General features: G+C 35.1%; 1 protein-coding gene across 3 annotated transcripts in view; it reads left to right on the top strand.

The window, feature by feature from the left end:
• The window catches only part of SNTG2 (syntrophin gamma 2), a 214567-nt gene that overhangs the window by 111851 nt on the left and 76688 nt on the right, over positions 1 to 26028 (top strand). For all 3 annotated transcript variants that reach the window (XM_068183557.1, XM_068183559.1, XM_068183558.1), the window contains exons 7-8: positions 13469 to 13556; positions 16898 to 16989. In XM_068183557.1, coding sequence (XP_068039658.1) covers positions 13469 to 13556; positions 16898 to 16989 — 180 coding nt within the window. The remainder of the gene's footprint in view (positions 1 to 13468; positions 13557 to 16897; positions 16990 to 26028) is intronic.

The raw sequence follows: 26028 nt of genomic DNA, 5'->3' as shown, positions 1-26028 counted from the left end.
AATATGTTTCTTAGCTTTTTTTGGTGTTGAACTGATTTTTTTTTTCTGTTTGTTTGTCTTGTTGTGGTTTGATTATTTTATTTTTAAATTGTAACTCCAACAAATGTTTTCAAAAATTTTCTTTCAGTTTTTTATTCTGTTTGTTTCACAATGGCATTTCTTGCTGTTTAGACTTTTTCTCTGCTTTTACTTTCTGCCATATTAGAATGTCTGCTGGTTCACCCTTGCAGGATGTGAGGAGTTGCACTCAGTCAGCACACACTCAGAAAACCTTAATTTTACAAAACTGAAGCTTAAATGTAATTGTACATCAGTATGGCTCACATGTGTTAAAGACCTAAAACCCATTGGGGTTAATACATGGGAGAGAAGGCTACAAAATCTGAGAACTTTAGGAAAGGAGGCCAGTTTGTTCTGTCTACTACCTACCATCTTCCCTCCTGAGATGTTTATGTAGTTACTGGTCCTGATTGTACCAAATAGGTAGTTTTGTTTCTTGACCCTTAAACTTCAGCAGTGTTAAAAGGTTAACTTCTGGGCAAGCCAAACAATTAGCTACTCTGTCAGCAACAATTTAGCAACAAACTGGCTCTCCTGTTTTTTGCTTCTGATACTAGAATTTGTTTTTCTCCACCATTTTCAAGCTGCTACTATCACACATTAGTTCTGGCTAAGGGTATGGATAGAATAAATAATCAGAATCAGTGCCAAGAAAAATTCTGCTTTTGTAGTAGGTAATACAATAGTGTGGAAAATTGAAAATAATTTCTTTTTCTTCTTTCTAAGTTTATTTTTAGAAATAGTTTACTGGTGTGGAGAATGCAGAAAATGTTAATTCAGAGATTAATATAGTTTCTGTATGGTGTATCAGAGAGGCAATTTAATTTTATTTCCCTGGTGGCTAATCAGGTTGTCAATGTGCATAACACGAAAGGAGCAGTCAGATCTCCTGAGTGGAGAGAAAGAAGGAAGCAAAGATAAAGGAATATTTTGGTTGAAATTCACAAAGTTGTACCACTTGGTGTTCTTTGGATGGGACTTCAATCTTCAAGATATTCACAATAAACTGTGAAAGGAAATGAAACATGAGGTTGCAGTTTTTCTGTTTCGACAGAATTTTTTAGATTCAGAGAGTCAGAAAATGGATTGTTTGGAAGGGGTCTTGAAGATCATCTACTTCCAACTCCCCTGCCATGGGCAGGGACACCTTCCATTACACCAGGTTGCTCAAAGTCCCATCCAGCCTGGCCTTGAACACTTCAGGGATGGGACATCCTCAGTTTCTCTGGCAACATGCTCCAGTGTCTCACCACCTTCACAGTAAAGAATTTCTTCCTAATATCTAATCCAAACCTCCTCTTCTTGAGTTTAAAACTGTTCTCCCTTGTCCTATTACTACATTCTCTTGTAAAAAGCCCCTCTTCAACTCTCTTGTGGCCCCCTTTAGGGGCTGGAAGGTGTCCCCTGAGTTTTCTCTTCTTCAGGCTGAAAAACCCGAACTCCCATAGCCTGTCATTGTAGGAGAGGTGCTCCAGCCCTTTGAGCATCTTCTTGGCCCACCTGATAATCACAGGGCTGAACAGACTTCTTGGCATTTTGTGGTGTGAGTCTGGGTACTTTTCTCTCCCTGATCTTAGTGAAAGAGAAAAATAAGATTCAGAAAGATTTCTGTGAGTCCCTGAGGTAAGGACTGCCCTCTGCTGAAATGCACTAGAAGAACCAACTTGGCTCCACCATAAGCAAATTGTAGGGCATGCATGTGATGAAAAACCATCTCTGTTGCCTTTCAAAGGGGAATTGAACAGGGTTCTACATAATCTCTCATGTAGACTGTTTTTTATGAATCGATGATTAGTTCAAATGTAATGTTGTATGAAATTAATCCTATTTCAAGGATTAAGAAACTGATTAACTAGAAAATTCAGGTGAGGATGTTTAGTTATACAAAAATGGAAAATTAGGCGTTGCATGTTTTTTTCTTACTATGTCTTATTCATGTATTTTATAGTAAATTAATATGTTTGACACATTTTTAGTATTCCACAAAAATGTTACTCTCTTTGGAATTTTGCTCAGTGATCCAAGAAAGTACTCGGAAACATTTATTTCCTTTTATTTACGAATATTCTCACAGAAGGACCTTGCTAAATAAACAATATCCATTAAAACAGAGAACCCATTCAGTGAGAATAATATTAGATTTTCAGAATTTGAACAGTTTTTAGTCAATAGTAATTAATTTTTTTAAATGTTTGGTACTTCAGATATTTACGGTAGTGCTATTTAATGTGTCATTGGCATGTCTGGCTGGCAGTGATGAACATGTTCTTCATTAGGCTGATTAACTGAGATACAAGGATTGAACTTCTAAAATTAGAAAAAACTAATTGTTTATCTTCATTGGGATACTGAGATTTTATTTTCATTTGTCCTTTCATCCATCATCCCTTCTGAATTAGCTATTTTGACTTGAAGTTCTCTGCATGTTCTTCTGGAATTCAGTTCCAAATGCTGGAACACTGATTATGAATTTTATCCATATAATATCAGAAAAAAAGAGATCAAATAGAAAAAGTAGTGGAGAATACATAGCTAGAATAGGCACATAATGGTTAACTACTCAACAAATATAGCAAAACTAATAAAATAATAAAAAACATAGAGCTAGAGTGATGGATTAATAAATAAAATCATAAAAATAATTATAAAATATCTTGTCAAATATATACATGAGAAGTAGCAAAAATATTTTTATTTACAAATTTTAATATGTAATAATATCTTAGAGTCATATTAATAAGTAGCTTTTATTGATTTATGGTGTTACTAAAATAATTATTCAAACAAATTAAGATATGTATTTACAATGTGAAAATTGCAGTGTTATTTTCTGTTAGTTAAACCACATGTCAAGATTCTAATATGAAATTTGTTAATATTTGACGCAACAACCTAATGACATTTAGAGAAATTAAAAATAAAGTTTTTGTTTGATATACACAGAAGGTTTAAAAACTTAAGATTACTGCTAGAAATAGTCAACAATAGAGACCAAAGTTCAAGAAAAATTTTTTTTTAGCTAGATTGCCCAGGTAGTTGATACACTAACATGTATAGATACCCTTACAGATCTAGACATATTTTTGACCCTAGACTGACTATTAACTTCGAATTACTCCTTGAATTTCTGCAGTTTTTCCTGTGGGAAGCTTTTTTTGGTTTGAACATGCTTTTTAACCCAGTAGAAAGGATGTTAAGAAGTAAAAAATGAATAGTGTAATTCAAGTACAGCAAGTATAAAATGAGAGCTTGACTATTTAAATAAAGGAAAAATCAATATTTTTCTATGTAGACAAACTGTATGTTTCATTTCTTGGAGGTCCATCTTAATGGTACCAAGATTGAAACTTCACAGTTCTTTTACTTTGCACAGCACTGCAAGATTTACCTGAATAGCTCGTCCTTTGTACTGCAATTTTTTTGTTTTATCAGCATAGAAGAAATATTCTCTTAATATTGGAAGGGTAATTCTACCAGATCCAGAAGAACCAGTAACTGAGTTTTTTTCACCTCATGTGAAGATTGTGTGATTCCTCTGCATGTCATGAAACCGTTTGATTTCTTTCTTCAACTGCATGGCTCTTGCATTTTCTTGGTAATTTCCAGAGTTTGATTTTGGATTGCTTTTGGTTTTTTAGATGGCTTAGAATATAGTAAACTGTTTCTGTTTAGAGTTTAAGCCAAAACCTTTAGCATCTTATACTCTTCTCACTCTAGTTAATTTCCAACACTGACCTATATTGTCATTAGATATCCAAAAAGACATTTAGAGGGTTTTACATATCAATTTCTCTATTACTATTTTCTTACAAGTGTAAGAAACTTTCACTTGTTTTTGATTACACATATTTTCTTCCCAATATGCTGTTATCATTTTCTTTAAATGGACAATTTGGGGCATGGAGTAAGGATATCTTGAATGGCTTATGGTTTTGATGTGTTCCAGACTATGAGAGTATCTCCAGTTACATAAAGACATGTGAATAGAAACATCATGGGTATAGAATCCATCACCCAGAAGTATTATTGACACGGAGCTTGCTGAAATTATCTCAGACTGAGCCCTTGCTTTCTTTATTATTAGGAGATTTATATTTGGGATCAGCCAGTGTGAACATATAGATGTGGAACCGTTTGTAGGTTACTTTCAAGCACAATGCAGTTTTGGCACACAGCTGTTCATGAAACTGCATCATTTCTATAAGTTGGTTTTCATTGAGAAGCTCTTTACACATGAAAAATTAATGAAGTTTATGTTTACTTAATGCACTTTTATGCATTGTTATATATTTATAGGACTACAGACACACCAAAGAAAAGATATCAAGCTTTTACTTTCTTAACTTTATCTTAGTAGTAGTTCTCATTGTTCCTTTGTCATTGCCTCAGTCAGTTCTAAAAGAATGCTTTAGTCATCTATTGTGTGGACAGCAAAAACCTTTTAATGCTGAATGTATATCTGCAGGACAGCTGCATGCGGCAGACCTGAGGAAGGAACTGGGAGAAGTGAACAAACTCTTTAATTGAGCAGCATTTATTAATGAGTTTAGTGTAGTCACTTTCATTAAGACTTACTGTGTACTTCAGAAAATTTGCTGCTGCTATGTAGGAAGGCAGAAATAAACATCAATAGCAAAAATGTTAATATGTGATGTTGTTGGACATAGTTTTCTTTCAGTTACCCTGTAGAATTTTCCTGAGCTACTTTCATGGAGATTTAGTCACAGCAGAACAGGAGTTATCATGACAGTGAGACAAATAATTTTATAAAGTTTTTCATCTTGCATGGATGAAAACTAAATTTCTTTTAATTTCTCCAGCTGCTAATTTCCCTTAAGTATTCTGTATCCCAGTGCTGCATAAAAATAAAGCTACATAAAATCATTAAATTATAACATAACTTTAAAACTGTATGGAATGCACAATTCATCTTTATTGTTTCCAGATGCTCTAAGTGTGATTATTTCCTCACTGAATGCATCTGGCAACATTTCTCACTAAGAAACACGTAGGATACTTGTTAGGATAGGATAGGATACTTGATAGGATACTTTTGGTCTCCAGTGTCATTCACATGCAAATGATAAAACGTGCTTTAAAAGATGATTTTGCCATTTAAATTTGCATCCATTTGCACCTTTACTGTGCTTTTGTAGGAGATAGCAAAATTTCAGAGAACTATTTTTTAAAAATGGAGTTACACAACACCTGTGTAAAATGTACACTTCAAAATATTACACAGCTTTTGTAATGTAATTGTGGAAATCAACTTTATTTCAAGCTCTAAATATGTTAAGAAAGTATTCACATTAAGTAGTTCATATTTCAGCACTACTATTTTACCTCCATCATTTCACAGGAACTACATTCCCTACATTAAAAAAGCAGCAAGTACACTGGCATTATGAGCATTTCCAATGTGCATAATCTTTGAGTACAAAAGCAGAATTACTATAATTAAAACTGATGGAAGAATTCAGGTACCTCACACAAAGGAGTTCTAGGAAGAACTGAAATATTTGTTAAGCTATAGATGCAAAATGTAACACTTGGGTAAAGCACAACAGTGTGGCTGGACAGCTACAATTTTAAGAAGCAATTGCTAAGGGTAAAAGGAGTTAAGATATTTAAATTTTCTTTCAAAGGCTTTTCTTTTAACCCTTTTAAATTTCTATTTATTTCTTTAATCAATGTTGGAAGATGTACAAAGGATTTATGAGTAATTATATCAGCCACTTTAGTTATAAGTAGAGGGGCACTTTCTTCCATTTCCTCCTCCACTTCCCACCTGTACAAAACTGAGTACAATAGGGGAAGGTTAAATACATGAACAAAAAAGGTACTTGGAATAAGAACAAAAAGGTGTAAGCTATCTGTGGGTAAATCTTTGGGGAGGGTGAGGGAGATGGGGGGAATTGTCTTTGAAAGGCCTGGTAGGAAACGAAAAAGCTGCTTCATAGCTTCATGAACAATATTGTCTTATGTCCCTTGTTATCCTTGATAATTAGTATGAAGACTCGTGCTTCCCTTGATCCTCATATACTGTGCCCAAAGTAGCCTATCTCTTCATTTTTAGTCACTCTGCTTGGTGTCCACTCTGGCTAAACTAAATTAAGCAGTATCACTTCCACCTAATTTCTCTCTTGCACCTTCCTTTTTTTATCTAAACAATGTTTTGTACTTTTCATTAATTTACTGCCTTATATTAGGTGACCTTCAGTATTTCATCATGGAATAGAGAATTTTGGAGTGCTATACACTCTAGTTCAATGTTATCCACACAACATAGCTGCATGCTAATAAAGAGTAAGTGTGCACCCTGGCCATTATGAAAAGATTAATTAAATAAATATTTGTGAAAGATTAGACTTAGGCTCTTTACATAAGTGAAATTCAGTTATTTTGTATTTTAAGGTTTTTTTTTTAATGAAAAGGGAAATATAAGTTATATAGAGGCCTTACAACCACATAAAATTAATCCTTTAATAAAATTGGTGTATTTCTGATCACAAGAGAGATTATCTCCTTTGAGATCACAGTATACATTGTACATAAGTACTATTTCTCTTCAAAAAGTTATTGACTTAATAGGATTGTGATCTAAATAAGTGAATAGATCTTATAGGTATCACTAACATTTCAGACTCATTTGTTTAGCTGCAGACTTGAGGATGAATAATAGCACCTACGCTTGTTCCTTATTGTAGAAAGCAGACAAAACACTCATAGAGCAGAAGTGTATTCATACACTTCAAATGCCAAATAAGCATCAAAAGTATTAAAGGACTGGATTAGAAAATCAAAAGAGTTTTTCATGGTTTGTTTGGTTTGCCTTTTTTTTTTTGTCTGATATGATATTAGGCATCAAAAAGTCTAATACAAAAATGTCTAGTAGAAAAAGTATTGTCCTGTATTTAAACAGTTATGGCTCTAACTGTAATCAGTACTTTGAGGGAAGAGAAACCTATTCAGAAGAATGTAACATAACAATGGGATTTGAATGCTATTCCCCTTATCAAATACCATGTTATTTTCCCAGTGAAGGGAATTTTTAATATTGCAAAAAAAATATACTTTATGGCGGTCTGTGCTGAATAAATATTAGCCCATACAATAGCAAAATTACGAGGAATTGTGGACTATGGTCCTGAGACAGTATGCAGAAGTTTCAGGTATGGGACTTTGCCTAAAAAAATTTCTCTCTGATGTGTGCTGAATATTGCAGGTGATCTGCTGGTTTATGGTGATAGTTGCACTTCCATGTCCGTGGAATTGGGGAAACAAAAGCATTAAGAGGTAGCGTAGAGGTGCACTGCTACTATGAAATAGTGCTGAAATTTATCCATAGGTATTCCTATTATGCTTTTAAGTTCATCTACATGCTGTAAGATGACAATGGACACATGACTGACGTCAAAATTGGTGGCAAGCATCAACCCTTCATTATTCCCCAGTACCACTTTTTATACCTCTTTTCTCACATGCATAACACCTGCATGCCCTTTTCCTCTTTGTGATGGGTCAATACACATCAGCATTCCATGCTTCTTCTCCTTCAGTGCTTTTCCTCTGTCTTATACAGCTGCACCCCATTAGGGATGAGGCTCAGCCGTAGCCCCGTTCCTATTCTCCCACAATCTATTCTTTAACAGTAAGAACTTTAGTAAAGGAGAAATGTTTCTGTGTTCTATGTGCCTCAGTTCTTCAAGTCTGAAAGAACAAAAATATGAGTGATTATAAATAAATTCTATGTCTGATTCAAACTGCAGGGCACTCCATTGGACTGATCACTCCATGTGTCTTCTAGCTCATACTTCATCAGTTAATGTGTAGGCAACAAAAGCACTTCTTGGTGCTTCCTATCTTTAATCCTGTATTAACTCTAGAAGATCTAGATCAAAGGGATCATTGTGGAAAAGTTTGTTGTGAGAAAAGGAAGAAATTTCCAAATAGTTAACAATTTCTAAATCAGAGAATGCAGCATATGACCTGCTCAGTTTGACAACTTCAAAACCTTCTGGTTTTGTTTTTACATTTGGTAGCACAAGACAGCCTTCTTTATTGCCCATCCTTCAGCTGCAGTTACCTTCATCACCATTTCCATTAAATAATGTCAGGGGTTTTTGGCTGATATCTCTCCTCATAAACTTCAGGTCAGAAAAAATCTGTTTCTGAAAGCTGTGCAGGTATTACAGATACAAGCAAAAAACAAAGAAAATTGGAAAGTAATGGCTACATGAAAAGCTGCATTTAATATTTTTAGCTCAATCTGTGCTCCTTTGAGTTTGTATAAACTCAACCACTTAACTATCATCTAGAAAAATTTCTAGATATACTTGAAGATTATGAACCTGCAGGGTTAGGCTGTTCCAATTTCTTTGCTTGAAAAGGACTGCAGAAAACTTTTTTGTGACAGAAATGTTTGTAATTCTATGGATACTGATTCCACTTTACTATATGCATTTCCAATCACATGTAGTCAGATATGTGTATCTGTAGTGAGTTTTTGATACCTGAGACAATTCTTCCATTTTACAAGTAATGCATAACAGTAGATAAGCAATAAAATATACTGCTTATTCTTTAATTTTGAGTTCTGTGGTTTTGAACACTTTTTATTTATAGCACATTGATTGCAGTTGAGACTGATCCTAATTTCCAGAGAGAAGTCCCCATAATGCTCTGATATTCTTGGAATTTTTTTTGAAAATGTTACTTTCTTAGGAATGGGTCTTCATGCTTCAGGTAATAGTTATTCTTAAGCAAATTTATTTAATTGCTTCAGGGAACAGCCGAGTTGAATCAAAATTTATTTTCCAATGCACAGTATGTAACAGCATCTTTGATGTTCCAGACAGTTTTGCAAGCATTGTTTACTCAATGCTAATTACACACTAGAGTGTGTAATTAAATAGAAAAAAATATGTACAGAATAATTTAAAAAATTAAATAATTTCTTTTTTTGTTTGTAATGTTTGATATTTATGTACTACAGAAGCTGCATTATTTCTTAAATTGATACTGAAGCTATCTGTAAAAATGTCTTTCACTGTATTTATAGGCAGAAATCAGAGAAAAGTTAGAATTGAGTAAACTAAGAGAAGTTGCAATTTAGTTTAAATCTCTGAAAATTTCCAAAGTCTACACTGCCATTTTTCCTAGCATATTTATATAAATTGTTCAGACATAAAGGCTTGCTTTGTATTAGCCAGCTAAGCATTTAGAAAGAGATTATTGCTCATTGAATGGTGCAACGCTAAGGAAGAGAAGAATCAAAAGTATTACTTTGAAACCATTCCATTTTTGACCATTGGAAAAGAGACAAGTATTAAGATATCATTGTTTCTTGAACTAATTTAATTATGTTTCATGGTCTTCCAATATGAACTGCAAGCCAATTTTAATTTTAAAAACTATTTTTCAAGCCATTTTGTGTCCACTGTCATTTTAAAGTCTACTTGCACTGCAAGGTGTCTGTTTGTCACGCATCTCCCTTGCCTACTCATAGACATATAAGCACAATATCAGATAATTTGCCCTGTTTGCATGCTTTCAGCTGAAATTGCCAAGTTTCCTAAAGTGCCTCAAAGTATACTTTTGCCTAGGAGGCATTTTAAGCGTTAAATACTATTGTTCTGTCTGAAGAGTGAAGAATTTTTTAAAACCTTTGGTTATCTAGATTTCATTGAGGCCTTTTTTTTTTTTTTTTTTTTTTTTTTTTTTTTTTTTTTTTTTTACTATTATATGTTATGGTCTAATTCTTCATATATTTTACTGCATCTTAGTTTTTTGCCTGCTCTGTTGCAGGCTTGTACATAACCTTCTACCCAGATACTTTTCAAGTCCAAGACTTGCACTTCGTGTGAAGTCCAAGTGTTTTATTTGGGAAATGCTTGTATGTCAAGCTCAGGCATTCATCAGGTGATTCACATCCTTCTACTTCAGAATTTCTTCTTCAGACTTTTAGTCCAATTCATGTACTTAAATATTCTTCAAGACATGCAAGATAAGATTAATTTCATCTAACTTCCTGTGTTTAAAGTGTAAGGTTATCATCCAGATTCTTTCTATTTAGAGATACATATCTGTGAATGAAGATTTCTTTGTATCCTAAGATCTTTAATGATTTCTAGAAAAAATATTAGCAAATACATTAGAGTTGAATCTTTTAAATGGCCACAGTGAAATGTTTTGACTTCTGCACTCAGAATAGATATTGGCTAAAGGGCCATATGGGTGAAATACTTCATCAAAAACTTTCTCATTTTCAATTTTAATTGCTGTTCCTAATAAAACAGAACCTGTTTCAAACAGCCAAAACCTTGTCTAAATCTCTGAGCAGTGTGAATATTAATGTTCAGATAGGTTTGAAGATTTAGATCAAATCACAGTAAACACAAAGAACCAGAATTTAAAAAGAATGCCAGCAGCTTTGCATTGTGCCTTGGCTTGTCTGCATGGATGTATATAGAATTTCCCTTAAGTGGATGTTGACAGTAAAATTGAGATGACCAAGGTCATTAGGTTTTCCTAAAACATGAGTCATATTTTTCTCTGCAGACTCTCTGCTGTAGTTAGTTGAGATATAGAATCTCCTCTTTATATTTGTGACATTGTCTCTGTTCTGTTCTTGAGAAATGCATGTGAGAAAGAAAAGTGTAATAAACCCTGGATTGATAAAGGTTCTTAGAGATATACAAAGCCTGCAAACTGAAGCCAGCAAGAAAAACAAGCATTTCAGCTGAAGTCCTTTATTCCTTTATACACATGAACGTGAGTAAGCGGATAAACACACACACACAGAGTCAGCTGCACTAAATGCATTTAATCAGCCTTTAAAAAAACAGCAAAACGCACTCACTTCTGCAATTCTCTTTTCATAATTTTACCACAACAATGTAGCAGTGAATGTTACTCCAAAGATACTGGGTTTGTCTTTTTTGGACTTAGTGGACTTTTGCAAAAGCTTCAGCATCACAGAGCAGTGCATTATTTAGTGACCTTCTGACTGTTAAGACCTTCTTGTGATCACTGAAATTGATTTAGCTCTGTTAGTATGTGTGTGGTTCAACACTCAGACCTCTTCAGGCACTACTTGAAGAATACTAAGCAGCTTCAGGAGAGTATGATACAGTGTGAATATCTTTTAAGGTACTCGTGATGCTTGGAAATTTTAAACCAAATCATTAATATTGGAGTTATTTCCTTTTCAAAGTATAATTTTAAATAAAAAATGAAATCTCATATTCTGCAACATTTTCTAGTCTACTGTTTCATTTTGTTCCAACAATTTTTGGATTTATTTTTGTAAAATTTGACTAATGTCTTCCAAAAGTACATTAGGCAGTATGTCTGTCATGCTGTCTCCTCTCATCTCTTGACAAATATAAATGTTTGTGTGCAAACATAACTTGCTTAATTAAAAAGAACCATAGTTGTTCTTCTGTGTTTGAAAAAGGTTTATTTCTATTAAGAAATTAAAACTCTTTCTTGTTATTCCAAAAGTAAAATTAAAGCACTTCTCTGGCTTATTTAAAAAGGCAATTGTAAGTAAGAAAGTGAGTTCTCAGTATTAATTTTATTTGGTCTATATTTCTTCCCATTAGATATATCGTCTACCTTTAAAATTTGTTGCTTTTGTATTTTTCTATTTAATTATGCAAAACACTGTTGTTTCTGTACTGATTATAAGCTAAAGTTGGCATTTTTAATAGATTTACCATGTGGTGAAAAGTAAAATGGTATTACAAGTACAGCAGCACTTGGTAACAGGATCTTGTATTTTTTTGCCAACTGTGGCTTCTCTCTGCCCTGATATTTTCTGATGTTTTTAATTTGGAAGGGAATATATTGGTTGTCCTATTTTTGTAACAGTAGGGTGAGACTAGCAAAGCTACCAATCATCTTCAGTGTTCCTTGAGCAATAAATAATGTCTAAAGTAGGAAATAGGAAATTTCCTGCAGGAAATGAGGGGCAGAGGATTTCAGGAGACATAGTTTTCTTGCACTTTAGAATTTAAGACACACTGGTTTGCTTTGCTGCCCTTACGTACTTTAGTATGACCTTAAAGAAGCATGCAAAGTTTTCTACACTGTCGTTCTTGTTTACACCTGTTGTGACCATCTTCAAATGGTTTAGTCAGAAACCAGTGATCATATTATTTTTCTCCATGGTGTTTTTTCCCACAATGAGACCTCAGGTTTTCTTATAGTCAGTTGTCCACAACACTCAGATTTCTGGGGTTGAGTAAGTAGCACTGACTGTTGTATTTTTCATAGTAAATCATTTAAATGTAGATTGAGTTGGAGGCCAGATGGGAGTGGAAGAAAAAGAAAAGGTTCTTTATTTCCGTCAGACATAAAGTTGATGTTTTCATGTAAGTGAATACATCAGTCTCTGCTGTAAGCATTATTTTAGGTACACAAGTGGAAAACTTAAAATGGTTGAGATAATCCTGCATCTCGTGATGTTGGCCAACGTGGCATTGTGCTAAAACAGTGATCTGGAACAACACAACAACCAGCTTTCCCCCAGCATATTAAACCATTAAATGCATCTATGAAAGTCAGTTTGCTACAGTCAGTTACTTTTCTGCTTGGTGGATGAATGCTTTGGTTACACTGAGATTAGAGGCCACAAGCTGTAGCATCCATTTCTGACAAACTGGATCAGGGATATTCAGACCCTGTGTGTACAGGCCACATGTAAACCAGACACAATACCTGTTTCCTAAGAGTCATGGATATGAAACTGGGGAATACCTTTGCCCTGTAGTAGGAACTGAGTTTCATCAGATATATTATTTGTAGTTCTGAATTTAAAAAAACCCTTTATGTGGTAGTTTGCTATGCCCCAAAGTGAATTCTGATGGTTTAAAACATGCCGATACATGTGCGTTTGTATTTGTTCCCTTTTGGTTAACAAATGCTTACAGACAATGAAGACACAAAACTCAAGACTATATTTGAAACACAAAAGTGTGCTTAATTTGGTACCCAAATCAATCAAACCAAATACTTATTACCAAGGTGTGTATGATGTATTAAGATACTGCCATGTACCTTTCTGCTTGTATACAGACAAAATTAATGTATTATATCTACATAAGCACATATTTCCCCACTATCTCATGTCAGTTTTATAAAATCAGTTAGTGGAAGTTGTGTTCAGGTGGTATGTAATAACAGGTTGCCTTGCAAATTACTTATTCAGGTTGTTCCACTGGTCTTGCCTACTCTTTGCATTGTTGTTGTGGCTCGATCCTCAATTATTCTACATTCTAAGTCAGAAATGCTTACTCTGAGTTTATTATAGATCAACAGGAATGTTGATTTCATTGTAAGTAACGTGCTTTCCATGACTGATTGTTCTTTGGTTTAAAGTAGTTGTTATTTGTCACACTGACAGGTACACCTACTGCGAAATGCTGGTGATGAAGTTACCATCACAGTTCAATACCTCAGGGAAGCTCCATCATTTTTAAAGCTCCCATTAGGTAAGAGGAAATTAGTGAATGGGAGTAATTTGTTTTCTTCTTTGTGGTATTCTTGTAATAAGCTGGCAGTGACAGAAATAGAAATTCAGTCCTTGAGTGCTTTACAGGAAGAAATAGAAAATAGTCTGTCTATTTACTGTTTGACATATAAGAATCAAATGCATACTGCCTTGCTGCTTATGTATAATTTATTCAAAATAAAACTGAAAAAAATCATTAAAATGCAGTACAGTCATGGGTGATAGATGAAAATTTTTCAATAGAAGCTTTGCCTGAATACAATAAAATAGTGTTTGCAACCATTTGAATCATACATTTACACGGAAAAGTACTTTGAGGACACTTACCAAACAAACGGATAACATTAATTATTTATATTTCATAAATTACTTTGCTATTTTGATTGGTTTTGTCAGCAGAATTATGTTGAGACAACTGAGTAGTTTAACAGTAGCAATACTAAAAAGTGTATGAACAATACAGCTCAGGGAAGCTTTTGGTTAGCAGATAAAATATTCAAGTTACACAGTTGTGATCAGTGTTGCAATTTGAAAAGTGTTCATAATAAATCTGTTTATTTAATCAGATTAAATAATTTTGTACCATTTTATTTTAACAGATTATTTTCCCTCCAAAATAAGCAAAAAGTTTTGATATGTGTCTTGTTCTTTGGATTTATTTGGATTTTATTCATTTAAGTTGCACTCAACTATGTACTTGTTTTTTTCCTAATTTTAACAGACTCACAGGTGTCATAATTTAGACCTTGCCATTAGAAGAGTATCAGTCATTTAATCTAGATTTTTATATCTGTCAAAAGCCAACTTGGCAGGCTCTACTAAGCTCAACTATACATTTCATGCTAGAATCTTTCTTTCAGTGCTTACTGCTCATCATTTTCATTTGAAAATATGTGGTCAGTGTTTCTTATAATGAGTCTTCAGGTTTAGTCTTCCTACTTTTCCTACTAGATCATCAGACAACTCTAAAATTATGTTGACAGTGTCTCAAATAACTGTGTCCAAACTTAAACATGATTTTGGCAAATTAGCGGCATATTACCAGTATTGTCTGTGTTGTTGGACATATTTATTTGTGACTATGACAGTGCTACTAGAACTTGTATCTCATCTTGTAGACTGACATCAATCACATACTTGAACTGTATTGCCTGTCATTGGTTAACCTTAGCTAAGAGCCAAACTCCCACTCAGACACTCTCTCACTCCCTGTTCTCAAACAGAACGTGGTGTGCAAATAGAACAAAAAAGCTCTTAGGTCAAAAGAGATTAGCTATTAATTACCAACATTGCCAAAGTAGAGGCAACGTGAGGAAACTTAGATAAATGTATTGCCTATTAAAATAGATTCAGGCACTGAGAAACAAAGACAGTACAAAATACAAAGACAATACAAAACAAATAAATTGTCTGTCACCTTCTTCACTGGCCTTGTGTCACTCTTTTCCTTATTATTGTCTCTGTTCTTCTGCATTTTACCCTTTGTTAAATAGTTTCCCAGAGGTGCTACCAGCTCAGCTGCATGGCCCAGTGGTAATGTGAGATCTGGCTGGATATGTCTGTGTCTGGTGCAGGGCAGCCCCAATCATTTCCCACTTCTGGAGACATCCCAGCTCCTATACCCTTGCCACTAAAACCCATAACACACTCTACACAAGCTAACTGCCACCTTTACAAGAGGTTCACGTAGGTCCAGGAATATTGGTGTCCTCTTTGTAGATCATGGGGAGCTTGGCTTTCTTACCAGGAGATACTGCAACATTCCTGTCTGGGAGACTGAGATCATGGCACTGCTTCCATAAAGTGCTATTTCTGGAAACAGAAAGCAGTGATTATTAGGGAGGCCATCTCCCATCTCAATGTGACCAGCTAGCAGTTTTTGGGGTCTGCCCCTGATTACTGTTCAAATAAAACCTTTTCTAGAAGAGCAATGTCAGTACCATTTTAGACAAGCTAGCAGACTATCAAGGTGTGCAGCAATTATTCTGAAATATCTTGTGTATCTTGTGCTTATTTTGGGCAGTTTAGCAGATTTGCTTCCTTTATGCAGAGCATGAGGAAATTTTTGGCAAGCATTATACAACCCTCCCCGGTCCCATGCATGACCCCAGCCTTATACCACATGCTCAAAAAAAAAAAAGAACTTGCTAGGTATGATCAGACATGTAATGAACTTAAGAAATGGCCCTTCTCCTGAACTGAACCTGAACCTCCACAAGAGCTTACATGCACCTCTCTAGAATGTTCTATGTAGCCATTCAATAGAGGCTGAAACCAAGGTTTGTGAGTCAAGTGATCTTTGGTAAATGGCTTGCTATAAATATTCATTTTTGTGGTGTGAAAATAAGCAAATAAGGTGGATAAAATTATGGAAAATAGTTCTGATTTAAGACAATAAATAAACTGGAGTTACAGAGAATAGTAATGGAGTTACAGAGAATAGCACCCCATTTCAAGAAGAGCTTTTCACAAGTCCATGCACAAAAGGGAATTCCAGTCATGAAGCATCAATAACACATTTAGAAAGCTAAGCAGCAATTCCATTATGCAATAAAGAAATTCCCAAATCACACTGCAGGCGGGATTTAAGTGCATACATGCGTAATTCTGAATTATCTTGGCCACTCCTGCAATCCCAGAAGACTCAGGCATTTGGTCCCCAACCTTCCAGCAGCTGTGCTGGCAGTTTTAGTGCTGTGGTGTGTTCACTTTAACTTCAATCATACTGTCTCTTCCCATTAACCCATATCATCACCATGATCACATCACCAGTAGCATCTACCTTCCCTGCTTCCTTCTTATACAGCTCCTTCTCCTACACCATCTCATGTCATGGCAAAAGCACAAGATGTCATAACATGGAAATATCTACCTACAGTTCTCACAACATTTTTCATCTGTTCCACTCCTTTGTTATTGCCAACAAAAAAAACCAGAATTTGACATGAGTTTATTTGTGGATACTGATTAAGGATCACTTAAGGATGGGACAAGGACTGCTTGTTTTGAATATCTTATTCTCAGTGAAAAAAGGTTTAATCATGCAAAGAGTTAAGCATACAAATAGATCCCATGAGCACAGCCCCTCTCAGATGAAACATTTTTTTTTATTTCTAGACATTAAATATAGCATATGGATATTTAATTATCCGTCTTTCTAAAATACAAGTAGTATTTCTGTCTTGGTTTGGGGAATTATATTAAAAATTCTTCCTGTGTTTTACAGCTGGAATAGAAATTGTGTTATATATATATATATATATATATATATATATATATATATTTAACATCTGCAGGTATTTTTCTTGATCTGATTTCCAGGTTCCCCTGGACCATCCAGTGATCACAGCAGTGGAACTTCATCACCTCTCTTTGACAGTGGCTTACATTTAAATGGAAACTCAACTAACACGGTATGCAGATGAATAATAAATGCATGGTGGGTGTAAGCTCTATAAGTTCTTTTCCCATTTTAAACTTCAAAATGCTAGAGTAAGGCTACCCTAGTTTTGTTCTTGTTGTTTGCTTTGATTGATTTTAAGTGCTTATACTGTAAAATTCTGTACTTATAAAGTCGTCAACACATGATCCTGAACTGCTAGGTTTTTACTCTGAGACAGCTGAGAAGTTTGGAAGAGTGAACACAGTAACATTTAATCATTATTTAGACATGAATTCATGTGAACTTTTGTCATACTTTGTTGAATTGTAGCATTATACTGTTTAATTTAATCCAGCTGGAGATGATAAAATGCAGATGAAAATAAGAAAGTTGAATTCTTGAAGAAAACTTTTTTAATAGGAAAGATAGAGAAAAGATAAATAAAAGAGGGAAAAAAATGTCTCTTTCTTTAACCCAGAGGATATGCAGTTCTTTTTTTCTGCAGTGAACAACTGTGATGGAATTAATTGCAACATTGTGGGGAAGGAAAATAAGTTCTTTTCTCCAGGAAAAGTGGTAGTCACCGAAGAACATATGAGATGTCTTAGTAAGCAACAGTGCTGTCCTCTTAGTAATGAAGATTGAAGATGTAAATACTAGCTGTACAAGGACACAGACCTTCATGCTCAAAACCTGTTTGACACCTAACAATTCTCAGCTCTAGTCTTTCAGTTGGATATTAAATTATACAGAAGGAACACCCACTGAATGGACAGAAGGCTTCTCCTCTGTTTTCCCTTTTCTTCTCAGGCAGTGATACAATTGTCTGATGCTTACTGTATTTCTCTCAAGTTTTGCACTTTTTTGAGCACTCTCTATACTACTCCTTAAAGCTTGTTTTCATATGCTAAAAATACATTAATATATGATAGTATAAAGGCATTATGTACAATAAATAAATAAACAGAAATTTGCTGTGCTGATACTTGTACCTCAGTGTTTGGTGTCCAGAATGGTCAGAGATACAAAAGATTTCTTGTTTATTTGTTTGCAGTTATCCAGATGATTATTAACTTTTACTGCCTTGTACTGTTGTCTTACTAAAGAATCCAAACCTCAGGATCCAGCATTCTGCGATGCCTGTCTACCAGGTTCTCTACAGGCAAAGAAAGTCCTCTCTGCAAAAAGCTTACATTATAAGAAAAGGGCTATGGCCAGCATTAGCACATTTTAATAAATTTGCACCTACTAAATGCTAGAATGAATGTGTTGTGATAATTTTTAGCAATCATTATGACTGCTGTGGGAATTGCACACTTGGAACTTCTTGTATTATTAAAATATAAATAAGGGGCTGGAGTTTTGTAACAGAGTAATTTAGAGTTAGTTGCCAAGATAGCACAAAAAAGACTGGGTACAGGCTTGAAATATAAGCAGAAAACCAGAAATTAAAAAGGTATGATAGTAAGGTACTAGGTTGAGATTTTATACAGCACTTAATTTTTCTGAAGCCTGACATAAACTCACATGAAGAGCTATGTGTAACATAGACACTATGACCTAGAAGTGGAATAAACAGGGCAATCTACATCATAGATCATAGAAGTCATGATCTCCCTTCACAGAAAACAAAATGAAAAATTGCTAGAATCTTATTGTGAAACTCAAAAGCAAGGCCCTACGTATTTTGAGCAGGAATGACTGGATTTTGAGATGGTGCACTGTATGATCAAACTTTTCTCAAACTGTGAGTGTAACTCAGCTGTGATCATATCATGAAAAGTGGTTATGAATGTGTTTCAACTACCATCTAGTGAGCACTTCTATTTTGTTCAATAAAATATTTTCAGTTTTATGGTAAAGTAAAACCAGAACTGACATTTCCTGTAATGCTATTGCCTAATAAGGCTAATGATATTTTAATTGTGTTTTTACATCCTGTTTTGAATCCTGTTTTTACAAAATGAGTCAGATGTCCTTCTCCCTGGTAGAGGAGATCTGACTCACTTTCAACACTGCATCTTGTAAGTTTGTGTTGCATTTTAATGTACCTTCTTAACCACACTCAGGTCCATGCCATAATACAAAACACACCTATATTTATAAGTGGAAATTCTACTCCAAAAAGCATACCATGTAAAGGAAAAGACAGGAATGAGAGCTAAGGAATTACTGTTACTCCAGTTTTACCAAGCTGTCATTTTGGATGTCTTCTGAAAAACAGTGGCTTGTATCATAGAGGCAGTAGTTTAGCCATCTTAGCAGCACGCTCTTTCTGCCTAATAGGATTGTACCATTTTCAGTTCTGGTGCTGTCTTGCCTCTGTTAGACCTATCTCTGTCACCCCTGCTGTGAAGCATCTGCTGTATGTGATGTGATACCATCTTCTGGATTTATATACATCTTTTATAATATCACAGCAGTTTGCAGTACAGCACTTAAACGGGATTCTCTGAAACCCAGAGAAATGAGCTGAAGTGCACTCTTCACACCTGATTATTTTGTGCTTGGGCATTACCGTGACAAATGCTACAGGGATTGACAGTGGCAGTCACATTCATCTGTACCTTATGAGTGGTTTTTTGAACACAATGTAAACTTCCATAGGGGAACATGAAATATACAAAGGACGTGGTTTCAAAGCTAGTGAGACTTGAAGAATTCAAAGTCTAAAACAATGAAGAAAGTGCTGTAGAGACATCCTACCAGATGTCCAAATATACTAGATATCCAGGCCAGCTCCCTGGAGAAATTAGTGGTGGGAAAAAAAATGTAAATAAAACAAATTACTGTTTAAGACACCATGGATAATATGACAGTTAAAATGCAAAGGCAGAATATGCTAGGTTTTCATTTGTTTGAGAATCCAGCTTCCTGGAATTGTCTAAAAGTGAAGGTCTAACAAGTGAAGTGAGACCAGAGTAAATGGTTGTTTTCAGTGTGTTCATGTTATTTGAGAACACTTACTTTAATTTTGATAGGGTATGTTAAGGTTAGTTGGTTAGATGAAGCTAAACAGGCACTTACATTTTTATAAATTGCTTTAAAATATTTTTTCCTTGATGCCTTTTTTTTATCTGCTAAATTAAACAGTTCTGCTTTAAAAAAGACATTGCCTACTTCATCAATAAATTTTTAAAAAAGAAAAAAATACAAATTGCTCAGCTCTTGATGGGACCAGTAGAATGCTACATCTTTAATGTGTATGGGATTCCTAGTTCTAGAGTGAGAGAATGAGACGACTCAATCCCAAGCACTAAATGGCAAAAAGGGAAGAGGATTCATGACAGGGAGGTGGACACCCTTGTTGTGAGAGTAAAATCCATTAGGGGAATGTATGACAATTGATTGATCAGGTTGATAATTTCTTCTGCATGGAAATTCCCCAGTTTGTTAGGTGTCTGGTTTTAGTTCTTAATTATATATATTTTCTCCATACACAACCTTAGCATGTGAATATATTGTTTTTTGCGGTTCTTTTGAATTTGCTCATTTTGAGTTTTCAGCAGCAGCAGCAGCAAAAAGGAAAATGTTTCTAAATTTGATGTTAGCACAGATGAACACTGGCAGTTCAGGTATATGTGTATGTGGCTTATAGAGAAAACTGATCATACAACTGAGGTAACAAGTTCTTCTGCTAAGCTGCATCCAGTGTCTTTCCACAAGCTCTGGCAACAAATCGACGCTGATCTCAGAGAGAAAACCAAGAGTAAAGGCTCAGATTTATCCTGAGGGGTGTGCATACTGTGTGAAATTCAAAGAGGTTCCCTAACCTTGAGCTAATTTTTCTAAGGACAGTATGCCCCATTTGGGGATATAAAAGGCTGCCAAATGGTGTCTAACAGCTGAAGTTTGGGTACACTTGCATTTATAGTGTAAAATTATAATGATCTCAACATTGTATCTTTTCCTTATATACATTTAATATTGGGGTTTGATTTCTGACTGCTATTGTACTTTTTGAGCAGTCATAATTACTTTCTACTTTTTGTGCAGAGATTTAATATAAACTACTCTGGTCCCTGTCCCCTACCCCCAAAGGAAAAATATCCTGGAAAGGTACTCCAGGCAAGGTTTTTGAGGTTACTCAGAAACCAATTACATACTAGCTCAAGGGAAAAAAAAAAGAAAAAGATGCAAGATTCTGACAAAAAGTCCATATGTATTCTCTAAAAATATCTTACTCAGTCTTTTATGCCATTGGTTCATTAAAAAAATAATAATGTCTTAGCACCTAGCAGCACAGATGTAATGAAATATTCATTAATATTTCCATTGTAAATCACCTCTAGAGAAATTTATATAATTGAAAGGGTTTTAATTTGTTCTTCACTGGTAGAATAGTAATCCAACTGATTTAAATGCATAGATATTGCATTGAATAAGGCAGTGTAAGTCCCTAACATGTCCCTTTTCAGGCTCTATGTAAACATCATATATAGGTGCTTAGTGTCTGTAAACTCATATATTAATTAAAAAGAATTATATGTCTTAAAGAGAAATAATTATATTTCAAAAGCATGTATCTGATGCAGCATTAGAATTAAAAGTATTTATTTTCTCTGAAAGGAAAGGGAGTTTTTCACATGCTTTTTCACCTTCCTCCCATTTAATTAAACATCTGTCAATTAAAATATTGTAGATAGAGCTGTGTAATTAAAAGGTGCTGCTTTCACTGAATTTTGAAGACATCATATTACAACTCCAAATTGTTACTTCACCTGAAAGAGCATGTTTCCTCTATAGAAGCCTTTATCTATTAAATGATTCGGTGATGCATACTTTACCATACTTTTCCTGTCTTCTTAAAAGTGTCACAGAATTGTGCACCTGCATCTAAGAATTCCATTAAAAATAAATAAATACAGACCCTCTTCTGAATTCATGCTGCATCAAAGGAATGCACAGGTATTTTGATATCATAATTAAATCCCTCTGAATTCTGAGATGAGTTGAAAGCTCTGACTCCTATCTGCAGTGGATATCACCATAATTTGTTTTGTTGTCTGGGCATCACAAGAGTTTCACTCATGTCTCTACTCCTGGCTATACATTTGATATTTCTGTTGTTCAACGATTAAAATAAGCTAATGTGAGATTCTTACTGTTAAATGAAGCAGTCATATTCTCTTCTCCAATCAACATAAAGCCCCTGCTTTCTGTCAGTCCCTGTAATAGGTATCAGCAAATGCTCAGCCATACATAGGTCAGATAGGTTCCTTGAAATACAGAAAATCAACCTATGTATATATGTATATATACATACATTTCAATCACATATTGGACTAAAAACTGTAGAGAGAGCACATCCAATTCACTCTAAGTTGAATGTTACTGGGTGTTGTTGCAAGAAATTATATAACTCTAATTATCTTTTTTCAGAATAAGTGTAAGACAGATCCAGTTATTTGAAAAATGTATTTTATTGAAGGCTTTTTTTTTTGAGTATGCTGAAATATTTTCAGTAATGGAGCTTTGACAAAGCACATTCCAGTTGGCATCAAAAAGATTCACGAAAGCTAGTATTTTCTAATCTAAGAGATTGTCATGAAATCCACCGAAATATAATGGACAATGTTTTCAGTTATAGTTTAAGGCAATGAAGTTATGCCAAGATATTTTAGCTTTTCAGTTTTTAAGGCATGTCTGTATGACACTTTTAGTCATATGATTTAATTTTAGGTAGTCCTATGAGGAGCAGGGATTTGGACCTCCTCAAATTGAGATACTCTACGGTTTCATGTTTCTATAATTTAAGCCACAGAGTTGTTTTTACAAGGAAAATATATCAATATATAAATATCAAATATATTAATGTTGCTACCATTTTCATATTCATATTTTGCAGAGAGATATTTTATATTTTTTCAGAAATTGTCAGCAATGCTCACTGAAATGGAAACAGCAAAAATTACTTTAAGAAATAAATAACAGCATCATCATTATCATCTCTTTTTGAACCAGTGTTGACAAAGACAGTAATCAAGATTAGTCATATCTCTTACATGTGCTTTGTAGAAATAAGTTTATGCAACAGGATCAAGGCTTTAATGATGAACTTTGAAATATTAAATCTTGTAAAGCCAAAAATGGATAAATTCCAATTTATCAGTAAAAGGTTATATTTTTTCCTAATGGATATCACCCTTGATTCTTATTTCGTAAAATGGTACAATCATCGATATGTTTAGGTTAGAAAAGACCACTAAGATCATCAAATCCAACCTGAGCTCAACTAAGAATGACCGAGTCCAGCACCAAACCATATCTCTAGGTGCCCTGTTTACATATCTTTTAAATATCTCCAAGGACAGTGATTCAGTCATTTCCCTGGAAAGTCTGTTCCAATGCTTGACAACTTTCTGTGAAGAAGTTTTCCCTAATATCCAACCTAAACCTCTCCTGGTGCAACTGAGGCCATTTCCTCTTGTTCTATCACTTGTTATTTGAGAGAAGAGACCAACACCTACTTGGCTACAACCTCCTTTCAGGTAGTAGTAGGGAGCAATAAGGACCCCCCAGAGCTGCCTTTTCTCCAGCCATTGGCCTTTGTAGCCACCCGGGCACACCTGAGCTCATGTTCAGCTGTCAACCAGGACATCCTGGTCCTTTTCCACCTTTTCAGTGACTCTACCCCCAGCCTGTAGCACTGCAGTAGACCATCATGATCCATGTGAAAGATCTGGCACTTGGCCTTGTTGAACCTCATACAATGGATAGAGTCTGTCCAGATGCCTCTGCAGATCCTTCCCTCCAGCAGATAACATCCTTGGTGTTATCTTCCACATAACTCCCACCCCACTTGGTGTCCTCTGCAAACTGACTGGAGGTACACTTGAGTCCCTCCTCCAGACCACCAGTAAAGATGTTAAACAGGACTGGCCCAGCTACTGAGCTCTGGGGATCACAACTTGTTACCAGCTCCCAGCTGGATGTAACCCCATGCACCAGCACTCTCTGGGCCCAGCCATCCAGCCAGATTTTACCCAGTGATGGGCACACTTGTCCAAGCCATGGGCTGCCAGCTTTTCCAAAAGAATGCTGTAGGAGGCAGTAACAAAAGCTTTACTGAAGTCCAGGTACACACACAGCCTTTCCCTCATTGACTAGGTCTTGTAATAGAAGATCAGGCTGGTCAATCAGGACCTGCCTTTCCTAAACCCATGCTGGTTGTACCTGATCAGCTGGTTGTCCTGCGTGTGCCACATGGTAGCACTCAGGATGGTTGCTTGTCAAAGCCTCATTCAGCCTGACCTTGGATACTTCCAAAGATGGGGCATCATTTTCCTTTCTGCAAAGCAGACACTGTAATATGAGATTAAAAATATATTTAAAACCAAGCTTAATCCTGCTGAATAATGTGACCTTAACTATTTTTGATTCCAGGTAAATTGACCCAGCTTCAGCCTTCCTGAAGCCCAAGTTTAATGAAAAAGCTGTGTCAACTTAACACTGTGGCTGTTTTCAAGGTAGGGCCCTAGCAGCAGCTGGAAATTAAATTACTAGAGAGGTTTCAGAAGTACTTTCTTCCGATGACATGATATTTTTCTTGCAGAGATTTAAAATCAATGACAGTTTAAAAGAAAGTAAGGTAAAATAACTGAGTTTCCCAAACTCTTCAAATTATATGTCACAAAAAGAGAAAAAAATTGACAGCCAGCTGGGATCTTTTCCCTTTCTTTCTATGGTCTTAGTGGAAACTAAATTATAGAGACAGGTCTGATTACATCTCCCCATTAGTGGTGGACTTTCTGGACATTTTCTGCCTCTTGGAAAACTTTTTGGTTGCACCATAATAAGTAGTTATAGAGTTGTTTAAGAAATCACTAAAGCACTTGCCTACAGTGTCATTCATAGGTCAGTGATTGCTAACGGGATACAGAGTCAGACCCTCCTCCATGTCAACAGTACACAGCTGTCCCAGGTAGGTAGTGATTATGTGTCATTAAAAACTGATTCTTGTTCACTGTTCTGTCAAAAACGAGATTTTTGTGTTCAATCCATTTCTTAATGGGCAGGTGTTGCAAGAAAATTGGCATTAATTGGCAACATTGTTGGTGACCTCAGCAGAAAACTGAAGGTATAAAATGATTGAGAGCTTAAAAGCTGTGATTACAGTGATGATCTCTATTTTAGTGCTTTGGAGGAATGATGTGAAGAGTTTTCAAGATGAGCAGCAGCAGCTGTTTAATGGAGAAATGCCTTGAAGGTCAGCCAGCTCACTACACTGGGTCAGAGCAAAGAACTATCCAGCCAAAAAAGCTTATTCCCAGAAGATGCCCTCAAGAGAATGCAAGAACAAAGGAAATATGTACAATTATTTCTAGGGAATATTTCCTCCACCTCTGGTGACTTCTGACATAGGTGCTTCCTGAACCAGGGAATGCAAGAACAGAGGAAATATGTACAGTTATTTCTAGGGAATATTTCCTGAACCTCCGGTGACTTCTGACATAGGTGCTTCCTGAACCAGTTTGTTATATAGACTAAAACATTCATTCTCTGGTTTTATCCTACATCTTTTACTTCTAATCAATACCCCTGCTTCTTATGTGAAAATGCCAAATGAACCAATGTTTCTTAACCCCTTTCTCTGTTATTTATTTTTTTTTTACATATCTCTGTCATACAATTCCCTCAGCAGCTTCTTTTCCAGACAAATGAATCTTTGTTAACCTAACTGTTAAAAAACAATTCTGTTCAACATCTAAATTTCAAGATCTAAATTTTGAGTGGTCATCACCTGTTCATATCCCATTACAATGTGGGAAAAGTTAATATTTTTTTTCTTCATGCTATACATGCTTCATTGCTATACATTTATCAATTTAAAAGTTCTTTTATCTCTCACTCAGTATAATGAGCTTCTTCCACAGCCCTTTCTCTTGTTTTTTCACTTGCTTCCTCCTCAGTTTCTTATTTTAATCCATGTGTTTTGAAGAGAATATATCAAGGAAACTCAGAATTAAATGTTAATAGATAATAGGTTAAATAGAACAAAATGAGCTGCTGGTCCTATGATAGTATTTTGTTTCTATGCAATGGTCTTACGGACATATGTATTCCCTGT

The sequence above is a fragment of the Anomalospiza imberbis genome, chromosome 3 (assembly GCF_031753505.1).
Source record: "Anomalospiza imberbis isolate Cuckoo-Finch-1a 21T00152 chromosome 3, ASM3175350v1, whole genome shotgun sequence".
In the NCBI taxonomy this organism is placed as follows: Eukaryota; Metazoa; Chordata; class Aves; order Passeriformes; family Viduidae; genus Anomalospiza; species Anomalospiza imberbis.
Note: the sequence above shows the minus strand (reverse complement) of the source record. Positions and strands in the feature narration are given on the sequence as shown.